This window comes from Capricornis sumatraensis, chromosome 20 (genome assembly GCF_032405125.1).
Source record: "Capricornis sumatraensis isolate serow.1 chromosome 20, serow.2, whole genome shotgun sequence".
NCBI lineage: Eukaryota > Metazoa > Chordata > Mammalia > Artiodactyla > Bovidae > Capricornis > Capricornis sumatraensis.
This window is the reverse complement of record NC_091088.1, coordinates 29,928,134-29,941,626: the sequence shown is the minus strand read 5'-3', so window position 1 is coordinate 29,941,626 and position 13,493 is coordinate 29,928,134. Positions and strand designations below refer to the sequence as shown.

Genomic DNA, 13,493 nt, shown 5'->3' with positions numbered 1-13,493 from the left:
ATGCATTCAGCTGAGTAAGTAATCAGTGAACTAAAAAACTCTCCAAAAGAGCAGGAGTCTTAATTGAGTGTCATCACCTATACTCATCTTAAGGCCTAACATTGTTAAGCACAATACCTTCGAAAAGTAGTATTGAGTGGGAAGAGAAAACAAAAAGAACTTATAGTTCTTCCCCAAAATCTTTGATTTTAGGTGCTAAGTTTCCAAAAATTCATCACCATCCCTTTTGTATTCTCTCTGCTGTGCTGTTCATGAGTCAAAAATACAAGAAGTAAAAGTCACGGATAACACTTTCTTCCCAACAGAAGCCATTGTCATGGACATGGACCCCTTTCTTCACTGCGTGATCCCAAACTTCATCCAAAGCCAAAACTTCTTGGAAGGACTTCAGAAGGAACTTTTGAACTTGGACTTCCATGAAAAGTATAATGATTTATATAAATTCCAGCAGGTATTTATGCCCCTTTCACATTAGCTTTTCCACTTCAGAAAGTCGTTGTCTATAAAAATCATTCATTACCATATCGACTTGAGGTTTTAATTTGGGTTTTCCACTGGGGGTCCTGGTCTGGTCTTGATGTTGTTAAAAGCATTCATTTATTTAACATAACCTGAGTGTTTACTATGTGTTCAGTTCAGTCGCTCAGTCGTGTCCGACTCTTTGCGACCCCATAAATCGCAGCACGCCAGGCCTCCCTGTCCATCACCAACTCCCGGAGCTCACTTAGATTCACGTCCATTGAGTCAGTGATGCCATCCAGCCATCTCATCCTCTGTCATCTCCTTCTCCTCCTGCCCCCAGTCCCTCCCAGCATCAGGGTCTTTTCCAGTGAGTCAACTCTTCGCATGAGGTGGCCAAAGTACTGGAGTTTCAGCTTTAGCATCATTCCTTCCAAAGAAAACCCAGGACTGATCTCCTTTAGGATGGACTGGTTGGATCTCCTTGCAGTCCGAGGGATTCTCAAGAGTCTTCTCCAACACCACAGTTCAAAAGCATCAGTTCTTCAGTGCTCAGCTTTCTTCACAGTCCAACTCTCACATCCATACATGACCACAGGAAAAACCATAGCCTTGACTAGACGGACCTTTGTTGGCAAAGTAATGTCTCTGCTTTTCAATATGCTATCTAGGTTATGTGTTAGGTGTTAATAAGTATTATGGGGGGTCTTTGCCAGTTCCTGCCCTGAAAGCCTTTAAAATTTAAAAGTATAGAGGTGGTAGTGATGGTGAAAGATAGTCAAGTACAGTAAGCTGATAAGTACATTTTGGGGAGTGATATAATAAAGAGAGTAGTACACTAGAAGGTAGTGTGTTAGTTGCTCTGTTGTATCTGACCCTTTTGCAACCCCATGGACTGTAGCCTGCCAGGCTTCTCTGTCTGTGGGATTTCCCAGGCAAGAATACTGGAGTAGCCATTTCCTTCTCCAAGAGATCTTCCTGACTTAGGGACTGAACCCGGGTCTGCTGCATTGCAGGCAGATTCTTTACTGTTTGAGCCACTAACCAATTAAATTTTTGAGTTCATGTCTTGTTTAGGTAGATTTATGTATTGTCATATGTCTTGTAGAGCGTTAGATCTAGTCTTTTTAAATTGGTGGACAATTGAATTTGACAGAAGACTAACTCAAAATCAATGGTTGTTTTCCTGCTGTTAGAAGCCAGGCCCATGCTAGGTTTAAAAATATATAGGTCATTGGTTTCCCCAGTCTGGGAGGATATTTTTCATTGCGGGGTGTACATCACTCTTGGAGGTCTTTATAAAACCTTAAAGACAGTCCTTAAAATCACAAAAAAAGTGAGGATGAAGAGCTATCTTGTTTTTTTTTTTCATTTTCTCTTTTATTTCTTCTAATCTAGGGTAAAAGTAACAAATTCCTCTGTCTTGCGTTTAGTCTTTTGCACTTGAGCTGGTTGTGTCCCCCAGTCTATCTCTGGGCCTTTTATATGTATGATTTAATCTGGTTAAATACACAAATGACGTTCTCTTTTTAATTCTGGAAATCTAATGAAAAATAGCTTGTATCCATAGTGAAGTTGTAAAAGTTAATAAAAATCATAGTCATCTATCTTTATAATTATATTAACTTTGATAACACTAGGCCTCTTTTGTTGATTTAGGTGCTATATGCATATCCGATTACTGAAATTGAGAAGCCAAACTGGTTTTTACTTAATGCAGTTCAGTAGATGGAAAATACTTCTGTGAAGTCCATGAGAGGCAAAATAGTAAAAACGGCCCTAAGGTAATGAGGGAAAACGAAGCAGCCATTACTTTAGATACCAACGGTGCTTAATGGAACTTGTGTGAATAATTTTTCACTATGCTCACTGTGGGACTTCTTCACCCGAAGACAGTAAATATAAACCTGCTTTCCATCTCCTGTCCCATCAGACTTCACTTATAGCCCTTTTTCTTTGCTTGTGCTATGAATTGACTTGATAATGGGGCCTATAACAACTTCCAGTTCTCCTGACCAAGTTAGTCATTAGGAGTGGCCTGATTTTTCCTTTGTTTTTCACTTTACATTCAGGATACTTTACGTTCACACTCATTTTCCTTCTGCCTCACTGGCAAGTCCTTCTTAGTTCCCTTCGGCAGGTCCTCCGTTGGTACCTGGCTTCTTAATGACAGAGTACTCTAGGACTTCACCCTTGGAGACTCCAGGGAGTCTCATGGCTTTGCCTCCACTTTTGGATATCTGTTAAGTGTTTCACACTTTCAAAAACTAAACTTCTTGTCTTTTCGCCCTCAATCTGCTTCACTTACAGTTTCCCCCGTCTCAGTTGATGAGCATCAGTCTTTCCAGTGACCCAGGCCAGAAACCTTGAGGTTATCCTTCATTCCTCTCTCACACCCCTTCTCCATTCCAGTGGAAAATTCTTTTGGATCTACTGTCAGAATATATTCAGAAAAATATACTTTTCACTTCCACTGCTAACAGCTGTCACCTGACCCAAGCCTTTTCTCTCACCAGGATTATCCTGTTGGTGGACTAACTACTCTCCTTGCTTCTACCCTTAGCCCACATACAGCCATTGTGTTTGTTTAAAATGTTAATGGACCCAAGAAAATTGAAATCATTTGCTCACATAAAAATTTGTACTCAGATTTCAAAGCAGCAATGTTTATAATAGCCAAAAAGTAGAAACACCCAGTGTTCATCAACTGATGATGAATGGATAGATCAAGGTGGTATGTCTATACAGTGGAATATTACTCAGCCAGAAAAAGGAATGAAGTACTAAATACTGCTGCAACATGGGTAAACTTTGAAAACAAGCTCAGTGAAAGAAGCTAGATACAGAAGGCCACATATAGTGTGATTCCATTTATAGGTAATAACCAGCAAAACGTATAGAGTACATTAGTGATTGCCAGGAGCTGGGGGATGGAGATGGGGAATGACTGCCTAATAGGTAAAGGGTTTCTTTTTGGTATGATGAAAATATTCTAGAATTAGATAGTGGGAGTAGGAAATGGCAACCCACTCCAGTTTTCTTGCCTAGAGAATTCCATGGACAGAGGAGCCTGGCAGGCTACAGTCCACAGGGTTGCAAAGAGTCAGATATAACTGAGCATGCATGCGTGATAGTTGCACATGTGAAAATACTAAAAGCCCCCTGAATTACATTCTTGGAGACGTTAAAATAGTAAATTCTATGTTACGTGAATTTCATCTCAGTTCTAAAAAGTTTTGTTCAAAATCTCCTTAAGGTTCTCATTTCTCTGAGCAAAAATCAGAGTGGTTGTACATCTCCCATTACATCTTTGGCCCCACCTCCTGCTGCTTCCCTCCAACTCACTAAGCCACATCCTATGATTTCTTCAACAGGCCAGGCATTCTTCCCACTCAGGACATTGAATCTGCTTTGCTGAGATCTTCCCTGAGTACACTTCCCAGCTTCCTTCAAGCCTCTGCTGCACATGCATGAAGTCTAACTTGGCCACCAAATTTATATTGCAAGCCCTTCCCTGCTCTCAGCACTCCTGGTCCGTCATACTCTGCTTTATTTTCCCATGACATTCCTCACCTTTTTTATTCTAATAATTTGTAATGTTTATTGTCTTTCCCCCACAAGAATGTATAAGCTCCACTATAATACTTTTGTAACTATTTGTGGAGTGAATAAGGCACAGAGAGGCTAAGCAGCATGCCCAAGTCACAGAGCTGCCAAATGGAGGGGGCCATGTGTCAACTCCAGGCAATTTGGCTTCAGAGTCCAGGCTTTTAGTGACATTGCTGGACTGCCAGCATGCTCCCTCCCTAAACTGCTCTGCTCTGTGCATTTGATTTATGAAGGAAATCCTTTTTTTGTTTTTTCATGGTCAAGTCTGATGATCTGAAGAAGAGAAGAGAGCCCCACATCTGTGCTTTAAGGTAAAGGAGTACTCATACTTGCTGTGTGCCAAGTATGTGCCAGGCAAAGGAGTAAGTGCTTTAAATGTTACGTCATGCCATCTTTGTTGGCATTATTGTCTCCTTTTGTAGAGGAGGAAACAGAAAGTAAGTAATTTCTTCACAGTTATCTAGGGGAAAATGGAGCCGAGATACAGATCCAGGTCTGTCTGATTCCATGGCCAAAGTTTCCAGTGATAAAATGACCATGTTAGTAACCAGGAAAACAATACTGGCGGTACCATCTTTCACATTGTCAGGTTGACATATTTAAAACAAAAGCTCCAGTGTTGACAGAAGTGTAGATAATACAATGCTGCAATTTTTCTTAGAAGATAGTTTTGAAAAATGTATCAAAACCCTTAAAATTATGCTTTCTTTTTGTAGTATAATTCCAGATACAAGAATTTGTCCTGTGAAAATAAGGATGTGCTCAAAGATTCCATACAAGATTGTTTATCATAAGTGAATAATTACATACAAATTAAATGGCCATCCATCAAGAGTTATACAGATAATGGTAGAGAACAAAGTGGAAAACTATACCGTTAAATAAGCAAGCTCCAAGAGTTGCTGATGGACAGGGAAGCTTGGTGTGCTGCAGTCCATGGGGTCTCAGAGTCAGACACAACTAAGTGACTGGACTGAACTAATACCATTAAATGCTCAACACATGAGTATAGTAGTTGTTTCATCAATTCCAAGACACTTTTTTTTTTTTACATTTTAATCTTTCTGAGACTCAGTATCTCACATAATTACTGTTTTGTCCCAGTTTAATTTACAGCGTTTTTTGAAGTGATTTATAAAATGTGATACTGCTGGCAAAGGCATAGGCTAGAAAAACATAAAGAGAAAGAAGTTAAAAATAGCACACAAGGTGTGATCTCATTTGAAAAAAAGAAATGTTTATCTGTATACCTATGTGTATACAAAGAAAAAGACTTGTAAGAATGGTATGTTTAAATCTGGCTAATAGGATTAAATAGTGGCAGTCTGCACAGATTACTTCTTCTAAAACCTAAAGTATTTGTTAACTGTAACAGTTCACGGTTATTTAGACCTTTTTTCCTCCATGACCATGCTTTTAGGGCATTGTCTCATTAGTTCACACCACGCCTCTGATAAGCATGTCTTTCCTCTGGGATTGAGTTACATTCTGTACCCAAAAGGTAATAGCCAGATGGTGTGAATGATGGAATTCCTTGTCTTTACAGAAAGGTGACCTTTTTTTTGCCTGTTAGGTTTTATGATTTCTCTCATGAATACTGTTAACAAATGAGAATGATGGCAGAAAATAGCCCTATAATTGTGACACCTTCATGGGATGACCAGAGGAAGAGCTTTCTATGGAATAAATTTGTGGCAGCTGATGTTACCAGTAAAAGAGGGATGAAAGGCTTTGATAATATCAGTTGCATAAATGTTTAAGACTCAAGACTTCGACCACCCACTTTACCTGAAGCCTGGTTTACAGTTTGCTTTGCTGGTCTATTCTGATTTGCAACTCTGCCTGTAAAAGTTACATGGCACTTATGGTTGGACTAACAAGTACAATATATTCTGGAACGTTCTGGATTGGGTAGTATACAGTATAAAAAGATATTTGGTAATAAAATTTCAGGGGATCAACCTGGAGACTTGATCTTTAGTTATTAACAGCACAATTGCATTTTATGGGGATTTCAGTTATGTACATTTGAATTAAGATGATTGAAACAGTGTTTTCTCTTCAGGTACAAAATTTGAACTAGTATAAACCCTTTAAAAATGTTTTTTAAAATATTTTCCCCAATTTTATGGAGATAAAATTGACATAAAAATGTTGATCCATCAAAGTTAACCTAATTTCAGAGTTTAGTGAGTCTTAAATTGTGTTAGAGTTCTATACAGAGCCACTTTAGCTGTAAATGGGAATGTTCAACCATCTTTTCTTTGGTATCATCTTAGTATCAGAACTTATATGAAAAAAGTTTACACAATTAGCATAGTAGTCACCATTACTGTAGTTTAAAGTTTTTAATCCTCAACAGTGCTACCCACCCAAGTGTTCATTAAATAATAGAGCTAGTGTTAGTGCTGAAAAGCATGTCTAGAAGTCAGTAACTTTGGACTAGAACATTGGTATTCTGCTGTCAAAGGCCAGACCGCTACCATGATAGGGCAGTACTATAAATTTAGGAGGAAAAAAATAAGCTGAAACAGTAGAACAAAATATATTACAGTAGAGAGGTCTGCATTTATTTCTCTGGGAATACTAGTCTTAAACTTGGCAAGTTTAAAGTGAAGAACATTCTCAAGAATGGCTCTTAAATTAACCAAAACCTGAAGGAAAAAATATTTATGTCATAGATCGAAATGGAGCCCCCATCATGGTGTAACAAGTTATTTTTTGTTTACATTCCTAGGAAAATTCTGTTTGAACATTTCCGGTCTTGGATTTCAGACATTTCCAAGATTGACCTGGAGTCAACCATTGACATGTCCTGTGCTAAATACGAATTCTCAGGTAAGAGAGATAAAACCTTGTTGTCGCTGAGATTTAAAGGCTTTAACTAAATGATTATGGGAAGACAGTGTCAGTGTTGCAAAATCCTAGACTATGTATCCCTTCATAGTGTTAGGATATTCTTAGTGAGGATGGTCTGACCCAGCTCAGATAGAGAAATGTCCATCTTGGAAGGTACAAGGCAGGGTTCTCTTTGGGAGTGTGATGAGAGCTATGACTGTTGTAACCAAGCAAAGTTAGCATTCCCACTTCTCACAGAGCCAAACTTCCTTTCTTTCTTTTTGGTTGTGTTGGGTCTTTATTGCTGTGCCTGGGCTTTCTCTAGTTGCTGTAGGTGGGGGCTACTGTCTAGTTTTGATGTGTGGGCTTCGCATTTGGTGGCTTCTCGTGTTGCAGTACACAGGCCCTAGAGCATGAGGGCTTAGTTGCTCCATAGCATGTGGGATCTTCCTGGACCAGGAATTGACCCATGTCCCCAGCATTAGCAGGTGGATTCTTAACCACTGGACCACCAGGGAAGTCCCATAAAGCCAAATTCTTGACAGTAGTCTTTGCAGCAAAATAAGGACGCCAAGCAAGGAGAATGGGCAGCTAACACTCAAAAAAAAAAATGTGAACTTCCTAGTAGCTTTCAGGGAAGGATTTTTAAAGACAAGGCAGAGGGTTTTCAGATGCATAATGGCTCATGGACCTTCTGATTGGTTGGTGGTGAGGTAGCAGTGATAATACCGGGAATCTCAGTCATCGACCTTCTGGTTCCAGCCAGTCTGGGGGCTCCATGTTGCTTGTGGTCAGCCTGATGTTATCATCCTCCACCTCATCCTGGTGGTGAGGGGGTTGTCTTAGTTTCTGAAGAATAGCTCAGAAATGTGCATCAAATTCTTATCTCTGTCCCTTCAGGAGGAATTAGGAGTCCTGTGACTGTTGTGTCCTAATCATTAACTGTTTGAGCCTGCTCTTTGGAACTTGGGGATGCCTAGGAGACAAGCCTTTTTTTTTCCATAAGCAAGAAATGGAGGACACAGAAGGGCTTTTGTGTCCAGGAAGGCCCTGCAGGGTCCTGCTCCATTTCAGTATTTTCAGAAAAATGCTAATAATGCATATACCCATAAGCTTTGCATATGGTATCAGGAAATTCAAGGGTGATATTGTAAACTCACTCTTATACTTCCTAGGAAACAAGTGTCCCCTCAATGCCTTTTTTTTCTTTTGAAGGTAATAAATGAACATATTCTTTTTTTTTTTAATTTCTGTTGGAGTATATATGTCATTTACAATGTTGTGTTAATTTCAGCTATATAGCAAAGTGTATGATTTATACATATACATATATCCACTCTGTTTTTTAGATTCTTTTCCCTTATAGGCCATTACAGAGCATTGAGTAGAGTTCCTGGTTCTTTACAGTCGGTCTTTTATTAGTTATCTGTTCGATATATATAGTGTGTATATGTCAGTCCCAATCACCCAGTTTATCCCTCTCTGAATATATTCTTAAGGATAAAAAGTCAAACAATATACCGTGTCAAGCAGTATAGAGTGTAATTCACGATAGTCCCCCCACACTTTCTCCTTGTCCCCCTTTCTCTTCAGACATGTCCACTGTCACCAGTTGGGGATGCATCCTTCCAGCTCCCTTTCTGAGCATGTACATGTCCTTTTGAAAGCATGTTTGATTTTCAGCTGGAAGGATAAGTGTTTTGGGTTGTTTTGTTTTTACTGAATAAAATTTTGATTTGGGTTTACTCTCATACATTGTCCTGGAGAAGTACAAATTGGTAACAACATTTTGAGGATAACTTAGACATATAGTCATGTCACATCCCTTTTTTTAAAACAATTATTTATCTGTCTGTGCTAGGTCTTAGTAGTGGCATGTGGGATCTAGTTCTCTGACCAGGGATCAAACCTGGTCTCCCTGCATTGGGAGTACGGAGTCTTAGCCGCTGGACCACCAGGGAAGTTTCTCATATGCCCCTTTTTTCGGGGTTCGGGGAGTAATTTGAAGTAGTTTCAAACAGATAAATGGTGAGAATAATACAAATGAATTTTTTCTATTTTACTTAAGAATAGGTTGCCTTTAGGATTCTCTGTGACCCCCTGAATACTTCAGTAACTCCTGCAACAAAGACCTTCTCCTACATGATAGTAATGAACAATCAGAATCAGGAATTAGGTTTGATATGTCACTCCCATCTAATCCACAGGCTCCATTCAGGTTCTGTGGTTTGGTCCTTTATTAGCAAAAGGGTCCTGTCCAGGGCTGTGCATAGCATTTAGTTCTCCTGTCTTCTTAGTCTCCTTAAGTCTACAACTGTCCCTCAGTCTTCCCTTGACTTTTATGATCCTGATGCTTCTCACAGTTTACAGATGAGTTACATCGTAAAACTCCCCTCCGTTTGGGTGTGTCTGCTGATTCCTCATGTGTGCTTCTTACCATGCAGTAGATAGTGTGTCATATTACCAGTGCTTAATAAGTGATTGCTTAATTAAGGTGGTGGCTGACATCAGATTTTTCCACTGTAAACTTGTCCTTGTCTTTAAGGTAATAAATATTTTGTAGGGAGACACTTTATGTAAATATCCCATTTCTTATTAAAATTTGATTCACTTGTTTTAGCATCCATTGATTTTTTTTCTTAATATATTTTATTGACGTATATCTGACAGTGTTTCAAGTGCACAGCAAGGTGATTCAGTTATACATACATAATTTTTGAAATTATTTTCCATTATAGCTTATTACAAGATATTTATTGATGGTAGTTACCTGTGCTATGGGCTTCCCTTGTGGCCTCACTAGTAAAGAATCCACCTGTAATGCGAGAGACCTGGGTTCAATCCCTGGGCTGGGAAGATCCCCTGGAGAAGGGAAAGGCTACTCAGTCCAGTACTTTGGCTTGAAGAATTCCATGAACTGTACAGTCCATGGGGTCGCAAAGAGTTGGGCATGACTGAGTGACTTTCACTTCGCTTCCCTGTGCTAGATATAGTAAACCTTTGTTGTTTGTTGCATATCTGTTTTTTTAAAATTAGGAATAGAGCATTCTGTTCATACTAAGTCAAAAAAGTAGAATCAAAATGTCATACATTTTTTAGTTAGGCAAAAATTCATGTTTTTAAAAATATGTATATTATACATATATATGTATACAAAAGCTTTTCTATTATGCTTGATAAAGGCTTGAGAAAGAACATAAAAAAAAAGGTGGAGAAACTGGAAAACATAAACTAAATGAAATGGCAGCACTGAATATGAAATAGAAAAAGTGAAACAAAACTAGATAAAAGTGAAAGATCATCATATAGTTCAGTTGTTTTTAAACGTGGCTGCTCATTAGAAATATACCTGGAGCTCTGGAGAAAAAAAGCAATGCCTGGTCATTTGTATTTTTCAAAAAATTCCAAGATAATTCTGACATACATCTGGATTTTAAAAAGTGATTATAGGTTTTTCTATTAAATCATAGTGGTACAGAGTTCTGTTATTTTTCTGTTGATCGATCATGATACAGTGGTATCAAGTGAGTAATAGTTACATAATCACAATAGTAAAAGATGCTTTTCAGTTTTCACAATCAATAGCCAGATAGAAAAATGAAAGATAATTACAGTTGCAGGCCATAAAGGGAACATGATTAGCCTAACAGTATAAAATAATTACATATGGTCTGGGGAGTCAAGCAGAGTGATGTGGTAAGCGGAAATGCATACATGCACCTGTTTTCATCCTCCCAGCTAGTCTTTGTGTTTTGATTGGTGCATTTGATCCTATTACCATTTCTTAATTGTTTTGGGTTTATTTTCTGTAGATCTTTTCCTTCTTTTGTGTTTCTTGCCTAGAGAAGTTCCTTTAGCATTTGTTGTAAAGCTGGTTTGGTGGTGCTGAATTCTCTTAACTTTTGCTTGTCTGTAAAGCTGTTGATTTCTCCATCAAATATGATTGAGAGTCTTGCTGGGCAGAGTATTCTTGGTTGTAGGTTCTTCCCTTTCATCACTTGAAATATATCCTGCCATTTCCTTCTGGTTTGTAACGTTTCTGTTGAGAAATCAAGTTCCCTTGTATGTTATTTGTTGTTTTTCCCTTGTTGCTTTTAATATTTTGTCTCTGTCTTTAAGTTTTGTCAGTTTGATCACTGTGTCTCAGTGTGTTCCTCCTTGAGTTTATCCTGCCTGGGACTCCATGCTTCCTGGACTTGGTTGACTGTTTCCTTTCTGATGTTAGGGAAGGTTTCAGCTATTACCTCTTCAAATATTTTCTTAGGTCCTCTCTCTCTTAGGCCCTCTCTCTCTCTTCTCCTTCTGGGGCCTCTATAATTCGAATGTTGGTGCATTTAATGTTGTCCCAGAGGTCTCTTAGGCTGCCTTCATTTCTTTTCATCCTTTTTTCTATATTCTGCTCTGTGGCAGTGATTTCCACCATTCTGTCCTCTAGGTCGTTTATCCGTTCTTCTGCCTCTGTTATTCTGCCATTGATTCCTTCTAGTGTATTATTCATCTCTGTTTGTTCTTTATTTCTCCTAGGTCTTTGGCAGACATTTCTTGCATCTTCTCCATTGTTTTCCTGAGATCCTGGAATGTCTTCACTATCATTATTCTGAATTCTTTTTCTGGCAGGTTGACTATCTCCTGCCAGAAAAAAACAACATTTAGTTGTTTTTGTAGTGTTTTATCTTCTCCCTTCATCTGGGACATAACTTTCTGCTTTTTCATCCTGATAACTTTCTGTAATGTGGTTTTTGTTCTAGCTGTGGGATTGTGGTTCTTCTTGCTTCTTCTGTCTGCCCTCTGATGGAGGAGGCTAAGAGGCTTGTATAAGCCTCTTGATGGGAGGGACTGGGAAAAACTGGGTCTTGGCTCTGATGGGCAGGGCCTTGCTCCATAAAGCTGTAATCCAATTATCTGCTGATGGGTGGGGTTTCCCTCTCTGTTTGGCCTGAGGCAGCACTGCCCAGGGGTCTGCAGGCTCTATGGTGGGCTTAATGGTGACCTCCAAGAGGGCTTATGCCAAGGGGGACCTTCCCAGACTGCTACTGCCAGGGCCTTCATCCCTGTGGTGAGCCCCTGCCAACTCACGCCTCCACAGGAGACCCTTCAACACCAGCAGGTAGCTTTGGTTCAGTCTCCTATGGGGCCCCTGCTCCTTTCCGCTGGGTCCTGGTGTGTGCACGGTTTTGCTTAAACAAAACAGACTGGAGTCTGTTTCCCCCAGTCCTGGGGAAATACTATAATTAAATCCCACTGGCCTTCCAGGTCAGAGTCCCTGGGGATTCCCCGTCCCTTTGTCAGATCTCCAGGCTGAGAAGCCTGATGTGGGGTTCCGAAGCTTCACAACAGTGAGAGAGCTTCTTTAGTATTATTTTTCTTCAGTTTGTGGGCCACCCATCCGCTGGGTATGGGATTTGATTTTATTGTGATCGTGCCCCCTCCTATCATATCACTGTGGCTTCTTCTTTTGACATGGGGTATTGTGTTTTGGTGGGTCCAGCTTCCTCCTATCAATGGTTGTTCAACAGCTAGTTGCAATTTTGGTGCTCTCGCAGGAGGGGATGAGTGCATGTCCTTCTACACCATCTTGAACTGGAAGCCCGCTATTTTTATTACATTATTACTGTGCAGGTTGCCAGATGGTGGTTTTTCTAATAAAATAATTTCTTTTCTATTATTAGTTGTTATTCTTTTGTAAGTAAAACATTGCCATCTCCCCAGTTATTTACTCATTTAAAAAAATATATATTTATTTGGCTGCATCTGATCTTAGTTGCGGCATGTGGAACCTTTTGTTGCAGCACTTGGGCTCAGGAGTTTCAGTGTGTGGAGACCTCAGGGAATGTGGGATCCTCATTCCCTGACCAAGGGTTGAACCAACATCCCATGCATTGCAAGATGGATTCTTAACCACTGGGCCACCGGGAAAGTCCCTACCCATTTATTTATGTCAGTGTGAATTTAAAAGTTACTATTTATGTAATGGTTCCTGTCATTATGTTGATGCCCATATTGTCCTCGATTTGATCAAGGGGACCTTTGTGTCCTTTTAATATGTCCTTATGTCACTCAACGAAACGTAGGTTGCTTGCTGTGCGCAGCAAAGCCAATCTGCTGGCTCCGGGTCGTGGTGAGGAAAAGTACAGCGTTTATTCCAGGGCACCAGACAAGGGCACAGGTGGCTTGTCCACAGAACACCCAAGCTCCCCGATGGAGTTTAGTGGAGGGTTTTTAAAGGCAGAGTGGGGTGAGAGGGCCCCAGGGTGTGTCGTCAGCTTGTGCACAGTTCTCTGATTGGTGCAAGGTGAAGTAACAAGATGAGATCACAGGTTGGCATCTTCTGTCTAAAGGTGCCAGCCAATCTGGGGGCTACATGCTCACGGTCAGCTTTTCTCATCTGGTTGGAGGTAGAGGGTTGTCTGTATACAAACAGCTTAGGAATGTGAGTCAGACTTACCTTTACCTTTGAGACAGCTGGGAGCCCTCGTGACTGATGCCTTCAGTTACGGCTGCTCTCCTGTCTGCCTGCCCTGTCTTTGTTTCTGTGTTCTGTGTTTCTCAGTCCTTCTGAGCCTGCTGTTCGCTGCACGTGGGGGAGC

At 40.1% G+C, this 13,493-nt stretch overlaps 1 protein-coding gene across 5 annotated transcripts in view; it reads left to right on the top strand.

The window, feature by feature from the left end:
* OGFOD1 (2-oxoglutarate and iron dependent oxygenase domain containing 1) overlaps positions 1-13,493 on the top strand; it is a 33,444-nt gene that overhangs the window by 6,978 nt on the left and 12,973 nt on the right. For 2 of the 5 annotated variants that reach the window (XM_068991895.1, XM_068991892.1), the window contains exons 2-4: positions 306-451; positions 4,333-4,379; positions 6,806-6,906. In XM_068991895.1, the coding sequence (XP_068847996.1) occupies positions 306-451; positions 4,333-4,379; positions 6,806-6,906 (294 nt within the window). Of the gene's footprint in view, positions 1-305; positions 452-4,332; positions 4,380-6,805; positions 6,907-13,493 lie in introns of those variants that run through there. The other 3 variants (XM_068991894.1, XM_068991896.1, XM_068991897.1) reach the window with 3 other exon arrangements.